Genomic DNA, 14,548 nt, shown 5'->3' with positions numbered 1-14,548 from the left:
ACGTTTGTCTCCACAGGAGCAGGGAGGAAGGAGAAACCATTTCTTAAATACTATATATACAAATTTTTAAATATTGCCTATTGGTCTTGTTTTCCTTGAAAAAAGTAGAAAAAAAATTTGAACAGCAGAAGATAAGAGTATATTAAGTTTCTGGTTTTGTGTAAAACTCTCTGGCCGGTGTCTGTCCTCCGTCCTCCCACAGGGCGTCCACTCCAACCCACCCCAGGCACAGCTATGGCTAAGTAGTTAAAACATGGCCCAGAGCCATGAAAAGACTCACATGCACAGCTGCTGGCTAGAACCCTTTGACTTCCTCAGAGGGAATTTATAAAGTAAAATGAAAATCTTTAAAAATACCCAAGGTTCTTAACTGAGTTCACTCTTTAAAAAGGATAAGAAAGGAATAGGGAGAAATACGAATCTAGAAGAGATAATGATGCTTAAATGTCTTGTTGGAAGGAGAAAAAGACTTAAAGACGAAGCGGTTATCCAAAATTTAAGGTCCCCTTCTTCCATTTAAACAACAAACTGTGTGATCTCATCAGTCTCTTCCTGCTCAGGCATCCTCAATAGACATCACTGCCTTGTCTTTTTTAAAAACAGCATTGGGCGGGTCCTCTGCAAAATAACAATAATAATAAAAACTTCTTCCTCCTTTTTGGTGTATGAAGGACTTGATATGAATAGACACTCTTCACATATACATAGCGTACTACTTAGGGACATATTGTGGCTGTACGAGTCATGAGAGCCAGGGGCCCCTCTTGCAGGACCGACTCCACGTGTCACTTAGCAGAATGAGGCAGCCTGGTAAAGGGCTTTCTATCCCAGGCCCGAGGACCCCCAGGGACAAGGTCCCCTCAGCACAGATGCAGCTCTCATAAGGCTTGAAACCAAGCTGGTCCTGCAAGAACCACACACACGCCCGTTCTGAAAGAAACACCCGGTACCCCACCCAGACTGAACGTGGGCGTAAGAAAGCAGGAAGGGTCTCCCACACCGAGACAGAGACTCTCCCAGTCACTGGGTCATCTGGGCCCTGACTGTGTCTGGCCCCAGCCCCGAGCCTGTTCCCACTGTCCCTCTCTTCAGAGTGCGGCCAGAAGAAGCTGCCCGAGCACCCAAGGTGCCTGAGGCTCGTCTTTCAGGAGAATTGAACCAAAGGGGAGAAGTCGCGCCCCTGGGGAAGCCAGGCAAGTAGGCCCCGAGCCCCTGAGCACAACGACTCGATACCTAGACAGATGCACAGACCACAACACACGAGCCGAGTAAGACAATCCTGCACAGATCTCAGTGTTTTTAGAAACAATATTGTTACAGCTGGAACCATAGTACATACCTGCATGCTTTAAGGAGAGGCTCCGTGGGAGGGAGGATCTGGGTAAGGGTTGTGTAGCAGGGAATGGCTACGGCATTGTAGAACCCAAGCTGCCTCCGTGCGAAACCACGGACAAGAAACAAAAGTGCATATTAGCAATTCTAGTGATACTTATATTTCTTCAGTGAATGTTCTGTTTCTGAGGCCTCATTATAAAATTACATGTTCTAGTTTTGCTGTATGTGATATTTGGGTTCCATGACTACTATTATGGACTCTATTTTAAAATGCATTAAAATGGACTCTAGAAATAAAACACAGGAAGATTCAAAACATATTACAAAGGTTAATACCTACTGAAATCTAAGACCCAAGTACATTAAATGATATTCTGCTAATAGATCAGTCAGTTGATCATTCAAGTGCGGTGTTCTCTCCAGTCACCTTTAGCGCTTTCCTGCGGACACTTGAACATAAAGGCTGTGATTCTTCCGCACTTACGGCTCTTCCCGCCCTCGTGCTCAGGTTTGCAGCAGTGCTTTCTGCTTGGCTGCTACTCTTGGCTTTGGTGCCCTGTGTGGTGTCCCAATATTTTCCTCATCCTCCCAGCCCTCTTATTTGAACTAAAATAAATGTCATTGGTTTTATCATAGCTCTTCCCATTTACTGTTCTTTCAATAGATCACATTTCAAAGTTAAAAAATCTGTCGTACTTTAAACAATACACAAAGAATATTTTATTAGGAATTCTGAGTCACTGTGCGAGTAAGACTGGCCTACTAAAGGCCAGATGTAAAAGATACGTGACTACTAGCCAGATAACACAGCTTGTCAGACAGAAGTCACTGGCCAAGTGGCTGCATCATGTACAGGATAAATCGCTCTCTAGATGAGGTGACCCCAAATCACAGCTTACCAATTTCTCTCAAGTACCGAACTTCAGTGATATGCACTGAAGCACACAGGAGGATCAAATTTATGTGGTTCCTTTTTGCTTTCTCCTGTTACAGAGTCTATCGTCATAGCACTCTTACTAGAATAGCGTCTGCGTTATTTCCATTTTTAACTTTATGGCTCATGCTGAGACTTTCTTATTCTAATATTTAGCAGATGTCATGGGGCAGAAGGTCCCAGAAAAGATACTAATTACCAGAAATTAGAGTATTTCATTATTATGGCAAATAATAATTTCACAGTCATCAACTATTTAGAAGCGATATGGTTGGTAGAATATTAACTGATCATAGAACTTTTTCTTTAAACCTTTATTAGGCTGTAAATGAAAATCAAACTATTCTAAAACAAACTATTATCTTAATTAAAAACACGAGAGGAAAACCCATATGCTGACAGCATGAATGAGAAATTTCCAGCTAGGCCATGCCTTCTGTTGGGATGACAGTTAACTACTGGGAAGGAAAAACCTTTAGATCCCTATCTTAAATGATACAACAAGACACATTCCAAACAAGTTAATCAATCAAATGCAAAGTAATAAAGAAGAAACTAAAGAAAATACAGGCAAATAGATTTACTCTCAAGGTGGAAAAGAACTTCTCAAATACGTTATGAAAAGCAGACACCGAACAGGAATGACTGACAGCTGTGACTCCATATATGGGAAAATTCCATAAACGGTGGCAAAATGCGACAAAAGCTGCAAAATACACCCGCAGCAAACACAATAGGTATTCAGGATCCTTTTCAGATCCAGAGGGAAAAGTGACCACGCCATCAGAAAACCTAGCCAAGGGCATGAGTGGAGGCCCCTCATGAGTGGAGGAGGAAATCTCCACAGAGATTTCCTAACCTTGGTCTTACTGTCCCCAAACTCCATCTAAATGGAGAAGGTTTCAAGTGGTCCTGGCTTCTGTCCCCCGAGCACTAAGTCTTTTCAGTCCACAAGGCAGCCAGGCCCTCAGGATTCCTCACTGTGGCTTTTAGCCTTGTGCCCATTCATTCAGACCATTCATTCTGATGACGGCCATTCATTCGGCCTCTTTGTCGTGCTGGTGCCCCCTGTGAGCGGTGGACTTGCCTCAATTGTGTATAAATCAATTTTAAATAAAGTAGGGAAATTTGAGAACTTATCAAAAACCACCATCCTGTGGATTTTTTGAAACATTTTCTAAACTTATGTGTATCATAATTATTTGCCCACAACTAACTTCCTTGTTATGCCATTAGAAGATTACTTAACAAAAACCATACTCTCAGAAATACATTACACTACACGTACATGCATGCAAAACTAGCAAGGCATAGACCTCTCAAAACATTGGAAAACAAACATAAATTATGTAGTATGACCTGAAAAGAGGATAATTCCTGTCAATTTATGTTGAAACAAAACACAAAATGCACTCAAGTACTAAGCATTATTTGTCAGAGAAAATGAACCTGAATCAAAATCTATAATGTAACTCTCCAAAAATATCTTTGTTTAGCCAATGACAAAATATTTTCTGCTTGTTAAAAATAAAACAATTCAAAATCTTCCACTCCCTCTATTTCAAGTCAGAAAAGAAAGCCTATTTACTGCAACGGCAACGAAGAAAGGAGTCATGACAAAGGTAGTATGAATTCTTTCAATCCACAGAGATTTCCTAACCTTGGTCTTACTGGCCCCAAACTCCATCTAAATGGAGAAGGTTTCAAGTGGTCCTGGCTTCTGTCCCCCGAGCACTAAGTCTTTTCGGTCCACAAGGCAGCCAGGCCCTCAGGATTCCTCACTGTGGCTTTTAGCCTTGTGCCCAAAATCAGTGGTTGGAGTTGGCCATCAAACCCAGAATAAGAGTATAAACTCTTTTAGCATCTACTTTCCTGAGTGTCTTAGGAAGTGAAGGCTCATTTGAGTAGGTGATTATTCAGTGTAAACAGCTGTTCTTTTTCTAGTTCTCAATCCTGTAAGATAAATTTCTAAAGTTTGCATATTAATCACCAGATCTGCCTGCAATAACCCATTCCCTTAACATATTATACGATGCTTTCCATTCATGTATGATTTTATGCCCATCTTAAACTATTTGACTTCAGCAATTACAATTTACTTTAATAATTCATACCTGGCCTTGGGGGACTTCATCCTTCTTGTCTCTGTCCATCATAGGAATAGGCTGTATTCCCAATTTCTTCATTTCATCACCCTAAGATGAATGGGGGGAAAATCATGCTTTCTCAAATTTCAAATCGTTATACAATTTTGATATTATTGAAATATTCCCTTTATTCATTAATTTTCTTCAAAACAAATAATGTTTGTTGTTGTTAACTCAAGAAAAAACAATCAAAATAATGAAAAACTTAATGTATCATTATTTTGTACTTCATCTTGATTTTCTCCACTACTGATTTACCAGAAAGAACCCCAGCCATCATTACTGGTTTCATTTTGCAGAAGTTAGTAAATAAATGTTATAATAAGAGGAGATACAGTAAACAGTGAGGAGAAACAACAGTAACAAGATATGGAATAACCTCCAGGCCCTTCTCTCTTTCAAATGATCTTCCAAGTGCATGGAACTCAGTGACATTTGGCTTTCCAGAGGAATATTTACAGAGGAAGAATAAACAACAACAGTCTGCTAAAATGTGCTAGTGAAGACGCAGTACAACAGACTACACATATCATTTAATTTACAATTATAGAATAGTTACTAAAGATTCACTATGTTAGTTACTAAAGATTCACTTACAGTTATACGTAATAGTTACTAAAGATTCACTATGATGCAGGCACTGAGCTAAGTAATTTATAAATATTACTTCATTTAATCCTCATGAAGTACCCTAGGATACATTGTTCCCATTTTAAAGATTTTAGAAATTATCTTGCTTTTTACTTATTTGTTAAAGTTAACACTTGTTACAATCTTCTTCCTGAAGATTTCCTAATATTTTTCCTAACTTCCCACTCTTCCCTCATATTCTTTATTATTTCAGTAACGTTAGTCATGTTTTTAGAAATCAGAAGTACAGCCTAGAAACTTCCCAGACTTGTTAAAATAGGGTTTCCAAACAAATTACTATAACCATAATTGAGTATTTTTATGTACAGGACCAAAGCACTTGTCCTGACAAAGCAAAGCCACCGCAAGCATAGCTGTAGTTTCACTGTTATCACTTTAAATTTAAAATCAGTGGTCTCAAACTTTTTGCTTCTCTATTCAAAGTGAGTGAGACATACTAAGTCCCTTGCTCTCAAAGACTTGACAAGTCCAACAAGGAAACAGCTTTTTAAACAAACAATGATTGGAATGTGTCCTCAAAACAAAAATGCTACAAACGGAAATAATCCAGTGCTACCGACCATGCCTGTAACGGAGCCAATCTGAGGCTTTCACAGAATGCAGAAGGCAGGAGCGTGCCCCAGGCAGAGACTGCAGGGAACAAAGACCTAAATGGCAGCCAGGGGCTGAGACAGGGAATATGCCTGCACAGCAGTGGGCAGGGGGCCAGCCACGTGGGGCTCTCCACACGGAGGTCATGATTTTGGTCTGTATTGCAACAAGGGGATCAGAAGCACGGTATGGATGGAATCCGAATTATCATCATCCCTATCTCATAAACTGGCCTGAGGTTAAATACCAAGTGCCAAAGCAGAATTTTAATCTCAAGCAACCTGGCACCAAAGACCACATTATTAATTATTCCTGCACAAATTCTAAAAGGTAATGGCAAGGAATTCAGTTAGAAAGTTGCAGTACTCAAGGCATGAGTTGGTGATGATCTGAACAGGGGAATGATCGTGAGGATGGAGAGAAGAGACAGGACTTTATAGATACTGAGATCAACTGTCAGGACTTGGTGAATGTATTCCTGCTTCTTCCTGTGGACTAGTGAGGTTGGTGAAAGGCTTCAACCTGCATGCACCTAAGAGCACGCAGAGAGCTGAATCATTATCTGTGGACTGAATAACCAGGGAATAACAGAAAGGAAAAACATCTCCATTACAAATTGGTCACATTTTGGCATTAAATTCTCCAGCTTTTAATCCTGCACCTTCCTTTTGCGTTAAGTTGTCATTTAATGACTGCACGTTTTCTACGTTCATCTAGAATACAGAAATCACATTACAGTCTATGGTTATGCCTTTCTCATAGCAATCCTGTACCTACACAAAACGTGCATTTTTAGTATGAGATAAAAAGATACTCCACAAACAGTGCAAGGTTTTCGCTCCTGCGGGCATAGTTGCAGTGATGGCTTCATGAATTTTTCTTTTTTTGCAGTGATCCTTACATAGGATTCATTTATGTTAAAATGTCAGCAACCACAGCTGCAGACTTCAATCTAGGGAACCTATCAAGCAACTCAACTTTTTCTTGTCATGTCATGACTTTTCTCTGCTTCTTGGGAACACTTCCAGCATCCTAGTGTAACTCTGTATAGGTGCTATGGTGTTATGGAGGACTTACGGTATTGCACTAAACACAATGAAAAACATGTACCCCGTCTCTACTAAAAATACAAAAAATTAGCCAGGCGTGGTGGCGGTCGCCTGTAGTCCCAGCTACTTGGGAGGCTGAGGCAGGAGAATGGCATGAACCCAGGAGGCGGAGCTTGCAGTGAGCCGAGATCGCACCACTGTACTGCAGCCTGGGCGACTGAGCAAGACTCCATTTCAAAAAGGAAAAAAAAAAAGAAAAAAAGAAAAACATGCAAGAACCACCAGAGATCACTTTTTACTGTGATACACAATTTACTGGACAGACGAACTCCTCAGAGATGATTAGCATCAGAGTGTTTTAAACATGGCATTTTAAGTGGATACTCGTAACACTTGAGCTCACCATAATAGCAAAAGGAGGGTGCTGCAAAATTATTACAGTACTGCCGTGTGTATGCACTACAGTTAACTTTATACAGTTATGATTTAACACGGCATCTGTTTACATTTCTCTCCACAGTCTCTAAGTGTGTATATAAGTTTTGATAAATTTTAACTTATCATACACTTTTGTGTATTTTATGGTAGCAAATGATAAAATTGACTAGTATCTACATATATCTTATGCACTTATGGCATACCTAAATTAAATTTTTTAAAATATTTCTAGGGTAGGTTGTTCTGTATTTTTGTCATAAATCTCCAAAACATCTTCCAATATATTTACATATAAGTGGATATCTACACATAAGTGGATCCACACAGTTCAAACCCATGTTGTTCAAGGGTCAACTGCGCATCACAATCAATCTTCCTACTTTAGTCTGATGGTAACTAGGTTCTGACACATACACAATAAAATAAAGAAAAAGCTCACGCGAGACCACGCATACGCGATGTGTAAGGCATTCTGGAGAAATCATGCCAGGAGTATACTCAACTCAAGGTCTGTGATCCTCGTACAGTAAACACACTTTGGCTTTATTATTATGAAATAATTCAACATGATAAACTCTTCCCACTAAACTCGTGGCTGAATGATTTGCTGTTTATGTTTTACATACATGCTTCGGTATGAATGAGATAGACGATGGAATTATCAGCTGCTTTGTCCTCCAAATTTACTTTTATTTCTTCAAACCAGAAGAGGTACTTCAAAGATTTATAGCTTTCTTCATAAAGTAATTTTTGAATATGCAAAGGCCTAGGTATTCGTGACTCATTTGGATCAGAGAATTATATTCTACTTACTTACATACAATTCCATGAGCAAATTGAGCAGTACAATGCACATTAGTGATAAATTAGATAAATCAAGAAAAGGTGCTAATAAAAGTCATTTTTGTGTTGTTTCAGGAGTATTATGAGTGAACATTCCACACATTCTGCAGAACACATAATTTGCAGCTGAGCTATTGATTATATTTACATATTCTCAATGTCTATGGTGCAAAACAATTATTCTCCTGAATTTTTAGCTGCAGGCGGATATATCCCGTATTATGGGACCCTCTGAGTACTTTGTCCAAAGTAGATGGCCAGTAATGGTTACTGAATGAATAAAGGAAAGATCAGCTGTTAAGTATTTTACTGTTAAGAATACTACTTATATAATACTGTTATACTATAACACTGTTCAGTGAATAAGTTCCTAAACTCTTTCAGTTGAGCTCAGAGAATTAGACACATACGCAAGTAATATGTAAAAGAACAATCATTCTCTCTTTGTATCTGCTAAATCCTTCAGTAACTGATTCACCAGAGCTTTCTGAAATAACATCAACATGAACAACTGAAGTATTCTTAGCAATTTTTTTAAAAATTTATTTATTATTTATTTATCTATTTATTTTATTATACTTTAAGTTCTAGGGTACATGTGCATGACGTTTATATCATGTATAACTCCCCAATGCAATCCCTCCCTCCTCCCCCCTCCCCCTGATAGGCCCCAGTGTGTGATGTTTCCCTTCCCGAGTCCAAGTGATCTCATTGTTCAGTTCCCACCTATGAGTGAGAACATGCGGTGTTTGGTTTTCTGTTCTTGTGATAGTTTGCTAAGAATGATGGTTTCCAGCTGCATCCATGTCCCTACAAAGGACGCAAACTCATCCTTTTTGATGGCTGCATAGTATTCCATGGTGTATATGTGCCACATTTTCTTAATCCAGTCTGTCACAGATGGACATTTGGGTTGATTCCAAGTCTTTGCTATTGTGAATAGTGCCGCAATAAACATACGTGTGCATGTGTCTTTGTAGTAGAGTAATTTATAATCCTTTGGGTATATACCCAGTAGTGGGATGGCTGGGTCATATGGTACATCTAGTTCTAGATCCTTGAGGAATCGCCATACTGTTTTCCATAATGGTTGAACTAGTTTACAATCCCACCAACAGTGTAAAAGTGTTCCTATTTCTCCACATCCTCTCCAACACCTGTTGTTTCCTGACTTCTTAATGATTGCCATTCTAACTGGTGTGAGATGGTATCTCATTGTGGTTTTGATTTGCATCTCTCTGATGGCAAGTGATGATGAGCATTTTTTCATGTGTCTGTTGGCTGTATGGATGTCTTCTTTTGAGAAATGTCTGTTCATATCCTTTCCCCACTTTTTGATGGGGTTGTTTGTTTTTTTCTTGTATATTTGTTTGAGTTCTTTGTAGATTCTGGATATTAGCCCTTTGTCAGATGAGTAGGTTGCAAAAATTTTCTCCCATTCTGTAGGTTGCCTGTTCACTCTGATGGTAGTTTCTTTAGCTGTGCAGAAGCTCTTTAGTTTAATGAGATCCCATGTGTCAATTTTTGCTTTTGCTGCCGTTGCTTTTGGTGTTTTAGACATGAAGTCCTTGCCCATGCCTATGTCCTGAATGGTACTACCTAGATTTTCTTCTAGGGTTTTTATGGTATTAGGTCTAACATTTAAGTCTCTGATCCATCTTGAATTAATTTTCGTATAAGGGGTAAGGAAAGGATCCAGTTTCAGCTTTCTACTTATGGCTAGCCAATTTTCCCAGCACCATTTATTAAATAGGGAATCCTTTCCCCATTTCTTGTTTCTCTCAGGTTTGTCAAAGATCAGATGGCTGTAGATGTGTGGTATTATTTCTGAGGACTCTGTTCTGTTCCATTGGTCTATATCTCTGTTGTGGTACCAGTACCATGCTGTTTTGGTTACTGTAGCCTTGTAGTATAGTTTGAAGTCAGGTAGCGTGACGCCTCCAGCTTTGTCCTTTTGACTTAGGATTGTCTTGGCAATGCGGGCTCTTTTTGGTTTCATATGAACTTTAAAGCCGTTTTTTCCAATTCTGTGAAGAAAGTCATTGGTAGCTTGATGGGGATGGCATTGAATCTATAAATAACCTTGGGCAGTATGGCCATTTTCACGATATTGATTCTTCCTATCCATGAGCATGGTATGTTCTTCCATTTGTTTGTGTCCTCTTTGATTTCACTGAGCAGTGGTTTGTAGTTCTCCTTGAAGAGGTCCTTTACATCCCTTGTAAGCTGGATTCCTAGGTATTTTATTCTCTTTGAAGCAATTGTGAATGGAAGTTCATTCCTGATTTGGCTCTCTGCTTGTCTGTTACTGGAGTATAAGAATGCTTGTGATTTTTGCACATTAATTTTGTATCCTGAGACTTTGCTGAAGTTGCTTATCAGCTTAAGGAGATTTTGGGCTGAGACAATGGGGTTTTCTAAATATACAATCATGTCATCTGCAAACAGGGACAATTTGACTTCTTCTTTTCCTAACTGGATACCCTTGATTTCTTTCTCTTGCCTGATTGCCCTAGCCAGAACTTCCAACACTATGTTGAATAGGAGTGGTGAGAGAGGGCATCCCTGTCTTGTGCCAGTTTTCAAAGGGAATTTTTCCAGTTTTTGCCCATTCAGTATGATATTAGCTGTGGGTTGTCATAAATAGCTCTTATTATTTTGAGGTACGTTCCATCAATACCGAATTTATTGAGCGTTTTTAGCATAAAGGCTGTTGAATTTTGTCAAAAGCCTTTTCTGCATCTATTGAGATAATCATGTGGTTCTTGTCTTTGGTTCTGTTTATATGCTGGATTACATTTATTGATTTGCGAATGTTGAACCAGCCTTGCATCCCAGGGATGAAGCCCACTTGATCATGGTGGATAAGCTTTTTGATGTGCTGCTGAATCCGGTTTGCCAGTATTTTATTGAGAATTTTTGCATCGATGTTCATCAGGGATATTGGTCTAAAATTCTCTTTTTTTGTTGTGTCTCTGCCAGGCTTTGGTATCAGGATGATGTTGGCCTCATAAAAAGAGTTAGGGAGGATTCCCTCTTTTTCTATTGATTGGAATAGTTTCAGAAGGAATGGTACCAGCTCCTCCTTGTACCTCTGGTAGAATTCAGCTGGAATCCATCTGGTCCTGGACTTTTTTTGGTGGGTAGGCTATTAATTGTTGCCTCGATTTCAGAGCCTGCTATTGGTCTATTCAGGGATTCAACTTCTTCCTGGTTTAGTCTTGGGAGAGTGTAAGTGTCCAGGAAATTATCCATTTCTTCTAGATTTTCTAGTTGATTTGCGTAGAGGCATTTATAGTATTCTCTGATGGTTGTTTGTATTTCTGTGGGGTTGGTGGTGATATCCCCTTTATCATTTTTTATTGCGTCTATTTGATTCTCTCTCTTTTCTTCTTTATTAGTCTAGCTAGCGGTCTGTCAATTTTGTTGATCTTTTCAAAAAACCAACTCCTGGATTCATTGATTTTTTGGAGGGTTTTTTGTGTCTCTATCTCCTTCAGTTCTCCTCTGATCTTAGTTATTTCTTGCCTTCTGCTAGCTTTTGAATGTGTTTGCTCTTGCCTCTCTAGTTCTTTTAATTGTGATGTTAGAGTGTCAATTTTAGATCTTTCCTGCTTTCTCTTGTGGGCATTTAGTGCTATTAATTTCCCTCTACACACTGCTTTAAATGTGTCCCAGAGATTCTGGTATGTTGTATCTTTGTTCTCATTGGTTTCAAAGAACATCTTTATTTCTGCTTTCATTTCGTTATGTACCCAGTAGTCATTCAGGAGCAGGTTGTTCAGTTTCCATGTATTGAGCGGTTTTGATTGAGTTTCTTAGTCCTGAGTTCTAGTTTGATTGCACTGTGGTCTGAGAGACAGTTTGTTATAATTTCTGTTCTTGTACATTTGCTGAGGAGTGCTTTACTTCCAATTATGTGGTCAATTTTGGAATAAGTGCGATGTGGTGCTGAGAAGAATGTATATTCTGTTGATTTGGGGTGGAGAGTTCTATAGATGTCTATTAGGTCTGCTTGGTGCAGAGATGAGTTCAATTCCTGGATATCCTTGTTAACTTTCTGTCTCGTTGATCTGTCTAATGTTGACAGTGGAGTGTTGAAGTCTCCCATTATTATTGTATGGGAGTCTAAGTCTCTTTGTAGGTCTCTAAGGACTTGCTTTATGAATCTGGGTGCTCCTGTATTGGGTGCATATATATTTAGGAGAGTTAGCTCTTCCTGTTGAATTGATCCCTTTACCATTATGTAATGGCCTTCTTTGTCTCTTTTGATCTTTGATGGTTTAAAGTCTGTTTTATCAGAGACTAGGATTGCAACCCCTGCTTTTTTTTGTTCTCCATTTGCTTGGTAGATCTTCCTCCATCCCTTATTTTGAGCCTATGTATGTCTCTGCATGTGAGATGGGTCTCCTGAATACAGCAGACTGATGGGTCTTGACTCTTTATCCAGTTTGCCAGTCTGTGTCTTTTAATTGGAGCATTTAGTCCATTTACACTTAAGGTTAATATTGTTATGTGTGAACTTGATCCTGTCATTATGATATTAACTGGTTATTTTGCTCGTTAGTTGATGCAGTTTCTTCCTAGCCTCGATGGTCTTTACATTTTGGCATGTTTTTGCAATGGCTGGTACCGCTTGTTCCTTTCCATGTTTAGGGCTTCCTTCAGGGTCTCTTGTAAGGCAGGCCTGGTGGTGACAAAATCTCTAAGCATTTGCTTATCTGTAAAGGATTTTATTTCTCTTTCACTGATGAAGCTTAGTTTGGCTGGATATGAAATTCTGGGTTTAAAATTCTTTTCTTTAAGAACGTTGAATATTGGCCCCCACTCTCTTCTGGCTTGTAGAGTTTCTGCCGAGAGGTCTGCTGTTATTCTGATGGGCTTCCCTTTGTGGGTAACCCGACCTTTCTCTCTGGCTGCCCTTAAGATTTTTTCCTTCATTTCAACTTTGGTGAATCTGGCAATTATGTGTCTTGGAGTTGCTCTTCTGGAGGAGTATCTTTGTGGCGTTCTCTGTATTTCCTGAATTTGAATGTTGGCCTGCCCTACTAGGTTGGGGAAGTTCTCCTGGATGATATCCTGAAGAGTGTTTTCCAACTTGGTTCCATTTTCCCCCTCACTTTCAGGCACCCCAATCAGACGTAGATTTGGTCTTTTTACATAATCCCATACTTCTTGCAGGCTTTGTTCATTTCTTTTTCTTCTTTTTTCTTTTGGTTTCTCTTCTCGCTTCATTTCATTCATTTGATCCTCAATCGCTGATACTCTTTCTTCCAGTTGATCGAGTCGGTTACTGAAGCTTGTGCATTTGTCACGTATTTCTCGTGTCATGGTTTTCATCTCTGTCATTTCGTTTATGATCTTCTCTGCATTAATTAGTCTAGCTGTCAGTTCTTCCACTTTTTTTTCAAGATTTTTAGTTTCTTTGCGCTGGGTACGTAATTCCTCCTTTAGCTCTGAGAAGTTTGATGGACTGAAGCCTTCTTCTCTCATCTCGTCAAAGTCATTCTCTGACCAGCTTTGATCCGTTGCTGGCGATGGGCTGTGCTCCTTTGCAGGGGGAGATGCGCTCTTATTTTTTGAATTTCCAGCTTTTCTGCCTGCTTCTTCCCCATCTTTGTGGTTTTATCTGTCTCTGGTCTTTGTTGATGGTGACGTACTGATGGGGTTTTGGTATAGGTGTCCTTCCTGTTTGATAGTTTTCCGTCTGACAGTCAGAAGGGCTGTCTGTTGGTCTGTTGGAGATTGCTTGAGGTCCACTCCAGACCCTGTTTGCCTGGGTATCAGCAGCAGAGGTTGCCGAAGATAGAATATTGCTGAACAGCGAGTGTACCTGTCTGATTCTTTCTTTGGAAGTTTTCTCTCAGGGGTGACTCCACCCTGTGAGGTGTGGGGTGTCAGACTGCCCCTAGTGGGGGATGTCTCCCAGCTAGGCTACTCAGGGGTCAGGGACCCACCTGAGCAGGCAGTCTGTCCGTTCTCAGATCTCAACCTCCGCGTTAGGAGATCCAGGGCTCTCCCCAAAGCTGTCAGACAGAGTCGTTCGCGTCTGCACCGGCCCCCGCTCTTTCCCCTGTTGGACTGCAGCTGTGTGCTGTCCGCAGAGGTGGAGTCTACAGAGACAGGCAGGCTTCCTTGAGCTGCTGTGAGCTCCACCCAGTTCGAGCTTCCCAGCGGCTTTGTTTACCTACTTAAGCCTCAGCAATGGCGGGCGCCCCTCCCCCAGCCTCGCTGCTGCCTTGCGGATAGATCGCCGCAGACTGCTGTGTTAGCAGTGAGGGAGGCTCCGTGGGCATGGGACCCTCCCGGCCAGGTGTGGGATATATTCTCCTGGTGTGCCTGTTTCCTTAAAGCGCAGTATTGGGGTGGGAGTTACCCGATTTTCCAGGTGTTGTGTGTCTCAGTTCCCCTGGCTAGGAAAACGGATTTCCTTCCCCCTTGCGCCTCCAGGTGAGGCGATGCCTCGCCCTGCTTCAGCTCTCGCTGGTCAGGCTGTAGCAGCTGACCAGCACTAATTGTCCAGCACTCGCTAGAGAGATGACCCCAGTACCTCAGTTGAA

At 40.5% G+C, this 14,548-nt stretch overlaps 1 protein-coding gene across 2 annotated transcripts in view; it reads right to left on the bottom strand.

Annotated features, from left to right (window-relative positions):
• The window catches only part of PDE10A (phosphodiesterase 10A), a 347,007-nt gene that overhangs the window by 7,357 nt on the left and 325,102 nt on the right, over positions 1-14,548 (bottom strand). For both annotated transcript variants that reach the window (XM_033234261.1, XM_033234262.1), the window contains exons 20-21: positions 4,384-4,464; positions 1,340-1,428 (exon numbers count right to left, since the gene is read on the bottom strand). In XM_033234261.1, coding sequence (XP_033090152.1) covers positions 1,340-1,428; positions 4,384-4,464 — 170 coding nt within the window. The remainder of the gene's footprint in view (positions 1-1,339; positions 1,429-4,383; positions 4,465-14,548) is intronic.

This window comes from Trachypithecus francoisi, unplaced genomic scaffold, assembly GCF_009764315.1.
Source record: "Trachypithecus francoisi isolate TF-2019V2 unplaced genomic scaffold, Tfra_2.0 Lachesis_group15, whole genome shotgun sequence".
Classification (NCBI taxonomy): Eukaryota; Metazoa; Chordata; class Mammalia; order Primates; family Cercopithecidae; genus Trachypithecus; species Trachypithecus francoisi.
This window is presented reverse-complemented; position numbering and strand designations above follow the sequence as displayed.